The sequence below is a fragment of the Harpegnathos saltator genome, unplaced genomic scaffold (genome assembly GCF_003227715.2).
Source record: "Harpegnathos saltator strain DR-91 unplaced genomic scaffold, Hsal_v8.6 scaffold167, whole genome shotgun sequence".
NCBI classification, from domain to species: domain Eukaryota; kingdom Metazoa; phylum Arthropoda; class Insecta; order Hymenoptera; family Formicidae; genus Harpegnathos; species Harpegnathos saltator.
The window spans coordinates 205,001-221,892 of NW_020229947.1; the positions used below are offsets into that span (position 1 = coordinate 205,001).

Here is a 16,892-nt window from a genome sequence, read left to right on the forward strand (position 1 = left end):
TTCTTCTTTTTCAATTGCTTGGCGTCATTGTAAGAGTCGAAGCTCTCGATGGAGTCGCTCTTCTCCTGTTCCTTATATTTCTCCAAGCCCTTCCTCCTCATCTTGGTGCAGGTGCAACTCCAGAGAAACTTCTTGGCGGTCTCGGTGTTTTTCGTGTGTGCCTCGTCGGGCTTCTTAAACTTCGTTATGTTGTCTACAATCGAGATTTTATTGTAATAACGCTGCCCATTGTTTTTGTTGGCGTTATTCAGGTCCAACGTCGACTCTATGCAATTGTATTTGAATCGAGATCCGGGAGACTTTTTCTCCGCTGTGGGCTGAGTGAAAGTACCTCTACAATCCGTAATATCCTTTTTAACATCACCGGAAGCATTGGAAAACGATGCGACCGACTTTTCCCCGATCGCGCATTGTCGGCAGTCTTCTACTAGTATATCGATCAAGGTCGTGTGAGCTCTTTGGCTGTCTGTCTTCTTGTGATTCTGACCAAACGAATTTTTTAAGCTTCTGTGGACGATATTTTTCTGGCTCTGAGCAAAGGGATTCTTCAAATTTTTCGGCAGATAAGTGTGCTTCTTGGTAACTTTGTCGGTATGGTTGAATCGAAAGTCGTGGCAATCGGCTACTTTCTTCTCGTCGGCGACGACCTTGCTCTGCCCTTTGTCCTTCGCGTTCACGGAGGAATCTTTCTGCTTAGAGTTCTTACTCTCCGATCTTACACTACACTTCTTCGAATTACCTTCAGCATTTGGATTCTCGTCTTTGGAACGCGTTTTCTTAAAGGATCCCGGGCGATGAGTTTCCTGGCATACAACCTGCTGCTGCTGCTGCTGCTGCTGCTGCTGCTGCTGGTCGCAGAAGAAGAATACATCGTCTACGGAGGCAAAGGATGATTCTTCGTCACAGGGAAGGACGGGCGTCTTCTCCCCTGTGGGAGGCGACTGCTAGACAAGCTTCTCCGCCGGAGAGCTAGTCGAAATGGAGCTGATGGTATTGGAGTTGTTGGAAATTGTACGTCCCTGATTGCTCGCATGCATATGGCCCCCTCCTTGCCCCCCCTGGCTCTGGGAGAGGCTGAGTCGCCGTCAGTTTACCAATTCCACGCTTACAAATTGCTTCAGTCGTTCGAGGTATTGATTATACAACTCTACATCATTATGGCCAGCACCCTGAACAAAAAAAAAGGCAACGTTACGTAATTATTTTACTATGTATACGTGTAGTGATCTATGATGTATGAGGATAAAATACAACAATCGAAGTAAAATACAAGAGAAAAATATATTAGTTTTTCATCGATTTTTGATACCTCGACCCATAATGGTTCTACTGCTCGTGGACATCTCTCGTAAATCGCCAGGCCATGGCTGAAATTTATCACTTCATCTTCAGTGCCATGAATTACCAGTACAGGAGATGTTACCTTCGGTACTTTATCTATGCTGTAAAGAAATAACAATATTCAAACATTGCACGAGACAACAATGAAGGCGAGTGAAGTTTTGAAGATTGAAAAATTTAGACGTAACAACGTACAGTATAATAAAATCACTGAAGATCAACCGATTTTTTTTTCTTTCTTATTTTATATTATTAAATTCCCAAGTTCTCATGATCAATTTCTTCGAGAATGAAGTCTAACGCAAAACGTATTCGTTCCACAACAAAGATTATATGTATACTGATACAATCGCTGATACAAAAATACTGATATAAAATTCGCTGATACAATCGAAAAAATATGCAACAAACGAAAGAAAACATATTAAACTTCTCGGGCATATGATTATCAGGATACAATATCAACAATAGATAACAGGCAGATAATACAGTCAAAATAAATTTTAGAAATTACACACACACACACACACACACACATATATATATAAAGTGACAGTTCTTTTATAAGCACTCCACATGTTTGTATAAAACACCAACCTCCAAAATTAAAAAAATATATTGTGAAAAACAAACAAAAAAAAGACTCTAAACAAATACACATAGTTGGACTTGCCTCGATGAGAGCTACAACGTTTATTAAGAGAAAAAATCAATTTCCATCTAAAAAAAAGTGATCATTAGTGAATTTCTCGAAAGTGACGTCATCTACAGATAACAAATTGATATCGCTATCTTATGTTCCCCTTGAGGTCAAACAACTTTTGTACGAAACATTTTTTTTTTTTTTGTAAAAGCTATAAGGAAAGAGATAGAAGGTTCAAAATGGGACATTAAAATGGCCCACCCTGTATGTATCCAGTGACGTGCTGAGTGTGTCCGTGACGGTTTTCGCGCGTGTTAAGTTACACGAGTCACACCAGCAGTCTCTCGCTACGCGTGTTTACATCTCCATATAAACAACATAAATTACTTTTGCGCGCAGATAACTATCGTAAAAGCCGCACAGAATCAATTAGTAGAACGCGTTACAACGCAAGTCGTGCAACACATAGGCTTCGTAAGCACACATCCACGTGACATAAGTATATATTTGCACGGCGGCCATAAACTTGTGTAGCTTCCCGACGAGATATCAACGATTTTACTTCGCGGCTCGCGAGGTATACCCGCGCGGAACACTCGAAGAATATGCTTCCGAAAGTGTATGCATTGTAAATATAGCGTATATTTTATACGTATATTAAACGATCCCCGGGGGAGGCGATTTATCATATACAATAAACGAACATTTCCATACGGTGTGCGTTTCGTGTATATTTTATATATACGCGTTCCTCGCGAATACATATTCAAAATTGTTTACTCGTGTATCCGCGAATATATTTTGCAGCGCGATCGAATGAAAGTCAAAAATCGAATGAAAGATGCATCAACGGTGATCGTCGACGTCAGCGAGCGACGTGGGAAGATATCTGATGTTGCAATCATTTCCAGCGGCAAACGAAACTCGATCGATCCCGTCAATTGATTTCAGCACGACCTACATGCAAGATTCAAGATCCGTTTCTTCGAGCTGCTTTACATTTGTTATACTTTCTGCGCTGGAGCTAATTTTTGTAACGTTAACCGCGCCAACGTGATGTGTGCAATTGAATGGTCATCCGCATAAGAGAGAATGTCAACTTCACAGCGAGTTTTACTTCCAACAAATTGCCCAATTGTTGCAAACACACTCCTTCTATCTCTCCGTCTTTCTACGTAATCTGCAAGTAGATTGTGACACATGTCTTGTTATTTTGCTAGCGGAATTTTTGCCCGACAAGGAACCGATCCGAGAAGGAAGCTTGCCTTGAACGACGAAAATGAGAGATTCCGCGGCACACAGCCGGAATCTCTTCTTGAATTTTAATCTGCTCGGTTCTTTTGACATATTTTTACCTGGAAGAAAGATCCGTGGACGAGAAAAACTGAAAGAAAAGCGGGCTGCTTCTTGAACTTTTAGGCGGAAAATATACCACGGTAAAATGCCTAATCTTTTTGAATATGAGATAAAGCAAACTCTGTTAACCATTTGCAGTCCAACGTCTAAAGTGTAACTCGATATTGTTTTACATTGAACTATTAAAAGTGACTATTAAGAATGAGAAAGAAAATTTGGACTGCAAAGGATTAAGTATTCTCTATTCGCGGTATTTTTTTACAATTTTGAAGATGAGACCGAATAACTCAGACAACTTCAATGTCTACCCCATTTTCCGGATGACCATTGCATAATTAAATAAACATGAACGATGAAACGTGTATTAAGCATTAAGTATATGCAAAATATGTGCATACAAAAATTCTTTCCCTCGTCAAATTGACTCAAAAGATCATACTCATCGAACAAAAGCTTGAAATAAAATTACTTAGTAATTCGAAACCATTTTCACATTAGTCATCAGTATCATCATATTGGCTTCGATGAATCTTTTCCAACTAAAAGAAAGTACTAACTTAATTTCCATCTTAAAAATTCAACTCTGAATAACTTTGAGAACAGAAAATGCAATGCTGAAGAGAGAGAATAACGAATAATTAAGAAGGTACTCTATATTGAATAATGTAGCTTTCATAGCTTGTACTGTTCCTCCACTTGCTCTTGAAATGGTTTTGCAAATGCTTTTCTACAGAGTAAAAATACAAATGTCAATTGAGAAGTGTCCCGTGTTAAGCACCGATAAAGAAGCAAAAACAAAAAAGATTTTTAAGTGTTTCGTCGCTTCTCTCTTTCGCTCTCTCTTCTCCTTTCTCTTTCTCAATCGACATTTGTACTTTCACTCCGCAAAGCATTTGCAATTCTATGCGAGCAAAAAATAGCACAAACTACAAAACTGCATCATGTCGATATCCAGCATCCCCTTGGCTCTCTATTACTTCGCGTTCTATCACTTTCAAATCGCATGCCGATTTTATCGTCTACTCACTGTACTGCCGCATTTAAACGACAGGTAAAAACACGAATACACCGAAATTTGAAAAGCGACAAAGAAAGAAGTAATAAAAGTGTAGAAAGTATAGAAACCGAGAGAAAAGGCTCCGCCATTCTCGTTTTACTTATGTCACTGTGTACGTGCCCCTTCCCCCTCACTGTTCGACAATCAACACCTCAAAGTTACACGCTTGAGCACGCTCATTTTCCGTCTCTTGCTCTTGGTCCAAGAAAACCCATTTCCCAGGTCCTCCGCGTCCTCCGCAAAGTAGATTTCTTCTCATTTTTCTGTATCGACCTTTCCGCTTGAAAGGCCTCACGAGTGATTCACGCGACCAGGGGGTTAAACGTTTTCCTCACGCCACGTGCGTTGCCCCACACTTAGCAAGAAGAGAGAAAGACGCGCAGGAGTACAGAAAGGACACGGAGGAGGGAAAGAGAGATGGAAAGAGGAGGAGAGAGAAAACCTCACTAGGTAGGTTCATGCGCGTGGAATCTCTCTTTCTCTCTCTCTCTCTCTCTCTCTCTCGCTCTCCTCTCCCTCCCTCACTCTCTCTCTCTCTCTCTCTCTCTCTCATCTCACTCGATAATAAAGAACATATATCCCACATCGAGGGATATTCACGGCCGATACGAACGACGCGCGATGGTGGGAGTGAGAGAGTGAGCGAGAGAAAGAGAAAGAGAGAGAAAGAGAGAGAGAGAGAGAGAGAGAGAGAGAGAGAGAGAGAGAGAGAGAGAAAGATAAAAAGAGAGAAAGAGCAGTCACGTACGTCTGCGGCGAGTCTCCGCCGTGGCTTACCTGGTAAAGGCGTCGAAGAACCAAGTCCTCTTGGTCTTCGGGAAGGCGACCCGCATACCGGACATGAGGGGCGAGTGGAGCACAACCGCGCCGACCTCGTAGCGCGCGGCGAGATCGACTGTGGGCACGGTGCCGATGCTCTGGCCGTACAGTATTATGTTCTCCGGGCTGATGCCATAACGCGTACGTAGCGCGTGCCACGCGGCGTCGATGTCCGCGTAGAGATTCTTCTCGGACGGCTTGCCGCCCGACACACCGTAGCCGGAGTAGTCGTAGCTGAATATGTTGCAGTTGATGCGCGAGCCTAGGCCGAGATAGAAGCTCGACATCTGGCCGAGGTCGACGGCGTTGCCGTGGGAGAAGAGGATGGTGAAGCGCGCGGTCGCCGAGCAGCGTACGAAGAGACATGCTATGCGGTTGCCGCGCGAAGTCCTCGCGTAGAAGCCCTCCACCGACTCCTTCTCGCGCTCCGTGTACTGCCACTCGGCGCGCTCCGACAGCGAGATGGTGAACTTGGAGCCCTCGTCCTCGACGAACGTGTACGTGGGCTCGGGCGGCAGGAAGGCCAGCTTGTCGGCGATCCTGGACGGGCAGGGCGGACAGCAGAACAAGCAACACAGTTCACTCAGGCTTAACCCGTTCATCGTGCGGCGGCACGGTCCTGGATTTACGTACGGCGGCTTCGCACGGCCGCGCACGCATTAAACACCGTCTGTATCCACCGTCTCTCCTCCACCTCGTGGGTTACCTCTACATCGAACTATGTTGTCAGCGATCGCTCTCGCTCGCTCCCTCGCTCGCTCGCTCGCTCGCTCTCTCTCTCTCTCTCTCTCTTCCTCTCTCTCTCTCTCTCTCTCTCTCTCCCTCGTTCACTTTCTCCCGTAAACTCCCGGTCCCGCGAGGATGGGCCCCTGGTCGCGATTCCAGGATCTTGTAGCGTTATCGCGAGAGACGGACACCGCGACACCCGCCGCCTAATGAGTCAGAAACGGCGTCATTTGTTATCGCTTTTCCTACGAGTGTCCCCACAATGATTCAGCCATGACGGCTCGCAAGACGGGCGATTTCTCTCCCACCTTCGCTGCTTGCTCTTTCTTTTTCTCTCTTTCTCCCTCTTCTCTCTTTCACGCGGACGCCGTGTCTCCCCCTACGTTGCACACTTTCATTGTGTCAGGTGAGACGGGACGCGAGATAGAGACGGAGTTACCGCGGTATCGCTTTGTTTGCGCCATACTCGCCGCACTCGATCGCCCCCAGTGGATTCTACACTGTACTGGGAAGCTTATCGCGGCGCTTAGGGTCGCCGCACAAAAACGTCCGTAAGTCCCGGTTCACAATGCAACCTAGTTCACCGTTGCGTCCTGGACAAGCCACAGAATATGCAATTTAGCAAGATGGTGAAGTATTAGGTCGTCGAGATGCTCCATTGATTATTCTGGCTGCGTTCCGCTATTCATTACCAATATTGAAAATATATAGTTTGTGTCACGTATACTATAGATTTTCAGTGCTGGCGGTGAATATCGGAACGCAGCCTCGGTTAGGAAAATACCAATTCGATACAGCACGATTGGACACAACCAATCGGTGCAGAGTTTTCTCTGGTAAATTACTATGTTCAACCAATGGCTGCGTTCAGCAAAACAAAGTGATCAGTGAGCGCTTAGTGATTCACACTCCTGATTGGTAAATACTTCTGGGTTTATGAAGAATCTAAAAGAATGCTCCAATCACAGATAATAATCACTAAGCGCTCACTGATAATTTTGTTCTATTGAACGCAGCCAATCATTTATTTTGTGTTCAATCGTGCTGTATCGAATCCTTGAAGCTACCTCCAGTTTCTCTTATTAAAAAAAATCGAGAAGAAAAAGAGAGAGAGAGAGAGGGGGATAAGGTCGTTATCTGCTCTCTCGTTCTATGTTGACGTCATACTTTGGGCTTAACGTTTGGTGTAACTATGTTTATAATTCATAACTTTACTTTAGTCCATCTTTTAACTTTTTCCAAAAATCCGCCAGAAATTGAGCAACCACAGTCGAATATGAGAAAAATAATCTATTGCGATTGGTTAATTCCTTAAAACTTACTATACCCATTGTAGACCCAACCTTAAAGCAAGGTTATGAACTAGGGCTAAGACGCAAGTAATAAACAAATTAACCAACCACTGTTAATCATTCATTTATAGTTCACAAATAAACGACTATAACCAGATAGGAACGTGAGAGCGGCCAACACGGTGTTTTCGACGACACCGACTTTCCGCACTGAGAAAGGGCGCCATCTGCATCCATTTTGAGAGGGGAACTACGATGCTACATCCACTTTCAGGTTTCGACGGTAAAACCTGTATGTGGTGGCAGTCCGTGCTACATCCATTTTTAGGCGGTTTATGTCCGTGCTACAACCATAATAGCATACTTGACAAGCACGGTCTCGCACATTGTTACGCGTTTATAACATGAATTAACATGTTAACATGTGCAAAAAAAAGAATTGGCATTGTGTATGATTAATATCATGAAGATTATACGAAGTGTCCGGTAATCAGCTGCCAACCCGAAGTGAGAGGGTAGATTGGGTTGAGACAAACATAAAAGTCCCACACCATTTTGCGAGATTCGCAATAATTATCGAGTTATTAATGACAGAAATCTGAGGAGTAAAAGCGCGCCGACATAGATGATTCGAAAAGCGTTGCAGCTGCTCGGGACAGCGATCATGAATCTTTTCCCTAGCGTGAACTAATAAAAAGTGAAAGACTTCTGTGAATCAGTGAAAAATGAAAAATTTTATATGAATTTGTGAAAATCGAAACATTTCACACAACAATTGAGTCGTTCAACATGGCAGTTGCGCGTTCTGGATAATTCAATGAATACCAAAAAAATCAAAATGATCAAAATAATAATGTCCGTGTAGTCCGAAGGATGTTACGTGCACGCAAAATCCGTTTGATGTAATATCCAAAGAAAATGTTTCAAAATATGTATGTACAGGTAATATAAACCTTATGCAACGACGAGATATACTACAAAGACTGATGGCCTTACGGGATTTAGCGTGCCAGAGAAATTTCCCTGGTGAGACATCCGGGAGAAAGAGACCGTCTCGCATTTAGCGCAGTAAAATTTAATGGGAACTACTTTTCAATCCTTTTCTTCGGATCAAAAAGATGCAGAATTCAGACATATTCAAAATGTCAATACTTTTTAATACTTCTCAATTCGACATTTTATACAGGGAAGCAGGACGAAGGGAATGGGATGCGGACAACGATACATCATGCGTCTCCAGACGTGTCAAATCGTTTATTATACAGGAGATTTTGATACGGCAACATGTATTCGAATATTTAATCGTCCTATGGACTACTTATATATAATAAACAAAAATTAACGCGGATAAATGAACGATTCGTATCAATTTTTCCTTTTCTTATAGAGCAATGAAAGAGTAAATCAGTATCGAAAATCGAATACCGATTAATACCATAAATCAGTGTCAGAAAATTGTCCAATGACAATTTGTTCTCATTTTTCAGGTAGTTACCGCTGTAATTTACACAAGAAATTAACTCGGTTAAACGAACGATTCGTACCAATTTTTTTTCTCTTATAAAGAAATGAGAGAATAAATCAGTACAGAAAATCGAAGGCCGATCAATACCTAATTTATTCATCAAATTAACGCGGATTGATGGACGATTCCCATTAATTTTCTTCTGTTTTCTTATAGAGAAATGAAAGAGTAAATCAGTACCGAAAATCGAATATCGATCAATACCGTAAATCAACGTCAGAAAATTGTCCACGTACGATTACAATTTGTTCTTATTTTTTAGATAGTTACCCCTCTAATTTACTCAACAAATTAACTTGAATAAACGAATGATTCGTATCAATTTTTCTTCTCTTATAAAGAAATGAAAAAATAAATCAGTACCAAAAATTGAAGACCAATCAATATTTAATTGTATGTATACTTTATTGATTCCCCTGGCGGGGTTACAAATTCCAATATAATCTCTCCTTCTTACTTCCTATTACGCTCGCATCTATTCCCTCGCACACAAACACACACACACTCCCATCCCTCGCCATTCCTTAAACCTAGTTTACAAATATCTTACATCTACTCGCTCGCTTATCTCTTATAATTAATTATTCGTATATCATCTATTCTTATACATATGTATATATGTATATTTCTATGCCGCAGTTACTCCTATAATTCTTATTTCCTACCGCCGATTTTCGCTTTCCTCCATTCATTCCATTCCTTTACACTTTCTCCCTCGCTCTCTCTCTCTCTCACTCTCTCTCTCTCTCTCTCTCTCTCTCTCTCTCTCTCTCTCTCTCTCTCATCCTTTTAATCCCCCTCGTCCTCCCCCTCACTCCCTACACTTCTCTCATTCCCCTCTCCCTCCCCCTCTCCCAGCAACCTTTCTATCACCTATTCCAATCTCTCTCCCTCTCCCCCCCCATTGTGCATAAAAAATACCTAATCTTTTCATCAAATTAACGCGGATTAATGAACGATTCGTATTAATTTTCTGTTTTCTTGTAAAGAAATGAAAGAGTAAATCAGTACCAAAAATCGAATATCGATTAATACGATAAATCAGTGTCAAAAAATTGCACACGTGCAATGACAATTTGTTCTTATTTTTCAGGTACATACCCCTCTAACCTTATTCAACAAATTAACTCAGATAAACGAACGATTCGTATCAATTTTTCTTGTCTTATAAAACAATGAGAAAATAAATCAGTACCGAAAATCGAAGAATGTTCAATAATTTTTCCATCAAATTAACGGGAATAAATGAACAATTCGAATTTTTTCTATTCTTATAGAAAAATGAAAGCAGAAATAAGTACCGAAAATCGAATACCGATCAATATCGAATTTATTCATCAAATTAACGTGGATAAACAAACGATTTGTATCAATCTTTTTTTCTTTTATAGAGAAATCAAAGACTAAATCAGTACCGAAAACCGCATATTGATCAATACTATAAATGAGCGTTAGGAAATTGTCTAAGTGCAATGACAAGTTGTTTTTATTTTGCAGGTACTTACCCCACTAACTTACTCAACAAATTAAGTCGGATAAAAGAAAGATTCGTATCAATTTTATACTCTTATAAAGGAATTAGAGAATTATTCAGTACCGAAAATTGAAGACGGACCAATATTTAATTAATTCATCAAATTAACGCGGATAAATGAACGATTCGTATGAATTTCTTTTTCTTATAGACAAATGAAAGAGTAAATCAATATCGAAAATCGAATATCGATTAATACCATAAATCAGTGTCAAAAAATTGTCCAAGTGCAATGACAATTTGTTTCCATTTTTCAGGTACTTACCTCTCTAATCTTATTCAATAAATTAACTCGAATAAACGAACGATTCGTATCAACATTTTTTGTCTTATAAAAAAATGAGAAAGTAAATCAGTACCGAAAACCGAAGACTGATCAATATTTAATTTATTCATCAAATTAACGCGGATAAATGAACGATTCGTATGAATTTTTTTTTTTTCTTATCGAGAAATGGAAGAGTAAATCAGTACCGAAAATCGAATATTGATTAATACCATAAATCAGTGTCAGAAAATTGTCCAAGTGCAATGACAATTTGTTCTCATTTTTCAGGTACTTACCCCTCTAATCTTATTCAACAAATTAACTTGGATGAACGAACGATTCGTATCAATTTTTTTTGTCTTTTAAAAAAATGAGAAAATAAATCAGTACCGAAAACCGAAGACTGATCAGTACCGTAAATCAATGTCAGAAAATTGTCCAGGTACAATGACAATTTGTTTTCATTTTTCAGGTACTTACCCCTCTAATTTACTCAACAAATTAACTCGGTTAAACGAACGATCCGTATCAATTTTTCTTTTTTTATAAAGAAATGACAGAATAAATCAGTACCGAAAACCGAAGACCGATCAATACCCAATTTTTTCATCAAATTAACGCGGATAAATGAACAATTCGTATGAATTTATTTTTCTTATCGAGAAATGAAAGAGTAAATCGGTACCGAAAATCGAATATCGTTTAATACCATCAATCAGTGTCAGAAAATTGTCCAAGTGCAATGACAATTTGTTCTCATTTTTCAGGTACTTACCCCTCTAATTTACTCAACAAATTAACTCGGTTAAACGAACGATCCGTATCAATTTTTCTTTTTTTATAAAGAAATGACAGAATAAATCAGTACCGAAAACCGAAGACCGATCAATACCATAAATCAATATCAAGAAAACTGTCCCAGTGCAATGACAAGTTGTTTTCATCTTGCAGGTACTTACCCCAGTAATTTACTCAACAAATTAAGTCGGATAAAAGAACGATTCGTATTCAATTTTTATTCTGTTATAAAGAAATTAAAGAATCAGTCAGTACCGAAAATGGAAGACCAATCAATATTTAATTTATTCATCAAATTAACGCGGATAAATGAACGATTCGTATGAATTTATTTTTCTTATAGAGAAATGAAAGAGTAAATCGGTACCGAAAATCGAATATCGTTTAATACCATCAATCAGTGTCAGAAAATTGTCCAAGTGCAATGACAATTTTTTCATTTTCAGGTACTTACCCTAATTTACTCAACAAATTAATCGGTAAAGAACGATCGTATCAATTTTTTTTTTATAAAGAAATAAAAAAATCAGACCGAAAAGAAGACCATCAATAAATTTTTCATCAAATTAACGCGATAAATGAACATTCGTATGAATTATTTTTCTTATAGAGAAATGAAAGAGTAAATCGGTACCGAAAATCGAATATCGTTTAATACCATCAATCAGTGTCAGAAAATTGTCCAAGTGCAATGACAATTTGTTCTCATTTTTCAGGTACTTACCCCTCTAATTTACTCAACAAATTAACTCGGTTAAACGAACGATCCGTATCAATTTTTCTTTTTTTATAAAGAAATGACAGAATAAATCAGCACCGAAAACCGAAGACCGATCAATACCCAATTTTTTCATCAAATTAACGCGGATAAATGAACAATTCGTATGAATTTATTTTTCTTATAGAGAAATGAAAGAGTAAATCGGTACCGAAAATCGAATATCGTTTAATACCATCAATCAGTGTCAGAAAATTGTCCAAGTGCAATGACAATTTGTTCTCATTTTTCAGGTACTTACCCCTCTAATTTACTCAACAAATTAACTCGGTTAAACGAACGATCCGTATCAATTTTTCTTTTTTTATAAAGAAATGACAGAATAAATCAGTACCGAAAACCGAAGACCGATCAATACCATAAATCAATATCAAGAAAACTGTCCCAGTGCAATGACAAGTTGTTTTCATCTTGCAGGTACTTACCCCAATAATTTACTCAACAAATTAAGTCGGATAAAAGAACGATTCGTATTCAATTTTTATTCTGTTATAAAGAAATTAAAGAATCAGTCAGTACCGAAAATGGAAGACCAATCAATATTTAATTTATTCATCAAATTAACGCGGATAAATGAACGATTCGTATGAATTTATTTTTCTTATAGAGAAATGAAAGAGTAAATCGGTACCGAAAATCGAATATCGTTTAATACCATCAATCAGTGTCAGAAAATTGTCCAAGTGCAATGACAATTTGTTCTCATTTTTCAGGTACTTACCCCTCTAATTTACTCAACAAATTAACTCGGTTAAACGAACGATCCGTATCAATTTTTCTTTTTTTATAAAGAAATGACAGAATAAATCAGCACCGAAAACCGAAGACCGATCAATACCCAATTTCTTCATCAAATTAACGCGGATAAATGAACAATTTGTATCAATCTTTTTTTCTTTTATAGAGAAATCAAAGACTAAATCAGTATCGAAAACCGGATATTGATTAATACTATAAATCAGCGTTAGAAAATTGTCTAAGTGCAATGACAGACAAGTTGTTTTCATCTTGCAGGTACTTACCCCACTAATTTACTCAACAAATTAAGTCGGATAAAAGAACGATTCTTATCAATTTTTATTCTCTTATAAAGAAATTAGAGAATCAGCCAGTACCGAAAATTGAAGACCGATCAATATTTAACTTATTCATCAAATTAACGCGTATAAATGAACTATTTGTGTAATTTTTTTTTCTTATAGAGAAATGAAAGAGTAAATCAGTACCGAAAATCGAATATCGGTCAATACCGTAAATCAGTGTCAGAAAATTGTCCAAGTACAATGACAATTTGTTCTCATTTTTCAGGTATTTATCCCTCTAATTTACTCAACAAATTAACTCGAATAAACAAATGATTCGTATCAATTCTTCTTGTCTTATAAAGAAATGAAAGAATAAATCAGTACCGGAAATTGAAGACTGATCAATATTTAATTTATTCATCAAATTAACGCGGATAAATGAACAAGTCGTATCAATTTTTTTTCTTATAGAGAAATGAAAGAGTAAACCAATACCGAAAATCGAATATCGATCAATACCAGAAATCAATGTCAGAAGATTGTCTAAGTGCAATGACAATTCGTTCTGATTTTTCAGGTACTTACTTCTACAAGTTAGGATTTGATAAAAAAAAAGTCTTTTCCGAGTCGAAATATTAATTCTACATTGATCCTGCAAATTGCATCCAATTTGAAAAATCAATGCAGAATATCTAGATGCGCAATAGTGAACAAGCTTTGTCCTACCTGAACGTTACATCTGGCTACTCTCGCAGTCTCGCCCATGATGTATCTTCAACAGCGACCGCAGTATTCCGCAGTTATTTAATACTCGTTTATTTCGATAATATATATGTATTTAATCCTTATATTCTTAATTTAAATGAAAAATTTTTGTTGATTTTGATTATATATTCGCTTAACAGCGCAAGAAAGAGACCAAAGATAAAAACGTAACTAGAACTGCCTTTGTTAGAACTGCGCGTGAGATAAATATATAAGGATTAAATAATCATATAAGAATTAGAGGAAATGGGAGATGAAAAATGCTTTTTATTCTCATCATTCTTAAAGTTCTTTTTTCCTTTTTTTCTTCTTTTTTTTTTCTTTTCTTTTTTCTACTGAGAATGATGAGAATTGTAGCTCTCAAAAGAGCTGAAGCTGCAAAAAGACAACGGTTATGTCTAATAATGCTGTTTCACTAAGAGTTCACTAGAGATTTTAATTCAGATTTGGTACAATAAGAAAGATAAACCAGAATGAGAAACGGACATTCTAACAGATTCTAAACGAAACCAGCAATCTGAGCATTATTAGACGAATAAAAATCAACAGTTGTAAAATTTACATCAGATCCTAAGATCATTATTCATAGTTTTTTAAATTATGTGCAATTTTTCATTGAGAACATAATTACAAATTTGTATTGATAAACCGTAGCTTGCCTCAGCAACCTTGCTTGAATAGACATTTATATTTTATGTGAAAAGAAAAATAGAACTCATGTTACGTGGAATTAGGTTAATCGGAGGAATAATCAAATCTCAAGCTATTTTATAATTTTTCAAAATATAAACTACGAATGCTGATCTAATTTCGACTCGGGTATGTCCTTACTTCGAGTAAGGTTCGTTAAAGTCAGAAAAATAATAATGCGTAATAATAATAACTCAAGGTACCTCAAATACCATATATGATGTATCGCTGTCCTCGGCTACGTCTCTCGGCGCGCTCCGAGTCCTCTCTCCATCCTGACTTCTCGATCCGACGTCCTTCTGGTCTCCGTCGCAGCAGCCCCGGATACTCCATCGTAGCACTGGCGACGACACTGACTCTAGCTCTAACACTCGCGCAAGTAAGATTCGGGGACAAAGAAACGCGTATTAACCGCGATACGACTACCGACACTCGTACTACGTCGCGGTATGCGCGTCGTTCGACGGCCCGAGGCGCAATGTCCTTTCCGCAATCACGGAGTCATATATAAGCGTACGAAAACAAACAATCGGGTAGGCACGGTTACCCCCCACCAATAGCTGACTTTGTCGATCAGTGTTGATGCCTGCGTCGTCCGTTAGCTGAAAATGAAAACAACTCGTGTTTTCAAGGCATGCCTGTGAAAGACTCGCTTCAAACTTAACAATATTTATTTACGTCTGTTCCAAGAATCATATTACGCCGAATTCAAACTGTCTCTATTGACATGACATACACGAGTTCTGCGATCGCATCATTGAGCTTTCTTTGGACAAGAAAATCCTGAGAGGAACGCTGTTCGAGAATATCGCATTTTATGTTTCAGGTGCCTTGCAGATTATCGACTCCGATGTAACAGATCAGGGAAAGTATGAATGCGTCGTTATAAATAACACCGTGGGCACGGAGTACTCCAAGTTAATCACGTTATACGTGAAACGTACGTATATTTAATATTATATGAAACTTACCTTTTTAAACAAAAAGGTAAAAAAAGGCGCCAAGTACAAACGCAACACGTATTGTGTTATTTTTAGAAGTATCAAACTCAAATTATTTTTTTTATTGTATATATGTGTACATATGTTTTTACAAGTAAAACTTATAACTATAATAAAACTCTGCAACACTTTTCTACTGTACAAAAGAAGTGATATATTAGAACAGTAACGCCAACTAAGAAACCTATCATATATACATGATTATTGTATACTTAACTTAATATTTTTAGAAATCTCAAATTCAAATTATTTTCTTCTTTAAGATATATATTATGTACATAATATAAGTTTTTATAATATATGTACATAAACTTTTAAAAGTAAAAATTATATCGTGTTATAAAAATTCAACTCGTTTGTTAATAGTGTGCAATATTTAAAAACAATATATTTTTAAAGGTTATGTTATTCAAAATATTCAAGAAAATCTAGCTACAAAAAATGTTCATAACATAAATTTTTACAAGTAAAATTTATCATTATTTATTAGAACACTGAGTTATATGGTTATTTTACATGTTATTGTAACAAATTAATTATTATAACAATGCAATAAAAAATATTTGATACAACAAATCTTGACGCGGCTGCACCAAAAACTATATCGAACTAAAACTTGTTTGTTTATTACATATATGACAGCATTTTTATTATAATATATTCTATAATGAAGGTTTATAATTTATTTATTACAATACTATATAAACTTAAATAAAACATTATACCGTATATGTATAAAGAGAATTTACAAGAACATTTTACTATAATAAAAATGCTGTCATGTATGTATTAATCAGGTTTTAGTTCGATATGAAGGCAATGATACATCATGGGTCTCCAGACGGATCAAATCGTTTATTATATAGGAGACTTTGATATGGCAACATGTATGTAGAGGATTTAATATTTAATATGTACTTTTATTTTTCCTGCTCACCCCCCCCCCCTCGCTCTTTTTAGACCTTCGGGCATAGTCTGGCATAGAGATAGTAACCATGGTTGCAGCACGGACATAAACCGCCTGAAAGTGGATAAAGCACGGACTTCCACCACATGCAAATTTTACCACCAAGACCTAAAAGTGGATGTAGCATCGTAGTTCTTCTCTCAAAATGGATGCAGATGGCGCCCATTTCCAGTGCAAAAAATCGGTGTCGCCGAAAACGCCGTGTTGGCCGCTCTCAGCTTCCTCTCTGCTATAACTGACAAATTTATTACTGCTTACGTCTCATGGAAGATTCACATTGTGTCCAATGTCCGACGTACGACGTCCG

At 37.9% G+C, this 16,892-nt stretch overlaps 2 protein-coding genes across 2 annotated transcripts in view; both read right to left on the reverse strand.

Annotated features, from left to right (window-relative positions):
• Window positions 1–1,033, reverse strand: part of LOC105187086 (uncharacterized) — an 11,169-nt gene extending 10,136 nt beyond the window's left edge. Inside the window, exons 1-2 of the mRNA XM_025297034.1 lie at window positions 1,016–1,033; window positions 1–944 (exon numbers count right to left, since the gene is read on the reverse strand). The exon at window positions 1–944 is cut by the window's left edge and continues 10,136 nt beyond it. Of these exons, the coding sequence (XP_025152819.1) occupies window positions 1–944; window positions 1,016–1,033 (962 nt within the window). The remainder of the gene's footprint in view (window positions 945–1,015) is intronic.
• Window positions 944–6,470, reverse strand: LOC105187085 (alpha/beta hydrolase domain-containing protein 17B). Its single transcript, XM_011147684.3, has 3 exons — window positions 5,175–6,470; window positions 1,310–1,442; window positions 944–1,169 (listed from the first exon to the last, which is right to left on the reverse strand). Exons 1-3 carry the CDS (start codon window positions 5,816–5,818, stop codon window positions 1,086–1,088), a joined length of 861 nt encoding a protein of 286 aa, XP_011145986.1. The 5' UTR covers window positions 5,819–6,470; the 3' UTR covers window positions 944–1,085.
• Between the last annotated feature and the right edge of the window lie 10,422 nt (window positions 6,471–16,892).

What these genes read in the sequence shown, in the direction of transcription:
- LOC105187085 (XM_011147684.3), bottom strand. Translation starts at nt 5,818, where the DNA reads ATGAACGGGTTAAGCCTGAGTGAACTGTGTTGCTTGTTCTGCTGTCCG. An exon ending in TTCTTCGACGCCTTTACCAG is followed by an intron (nt 1,443 to 5,174) that starts GTAAGCCACGGC and finishes ATTTCTTTACAG; the next exon opens with CATAGATAAAGTACCGAAGG. An exon ending in TAGAACCATTATGGGTCGAG is followed by an intron (nt 1,170 to 1,309) that starts GTATCAAAAATC and finishes TTTTTTGTTCAG; the next exon opens with GGTGCTGGCCATAATGATGT.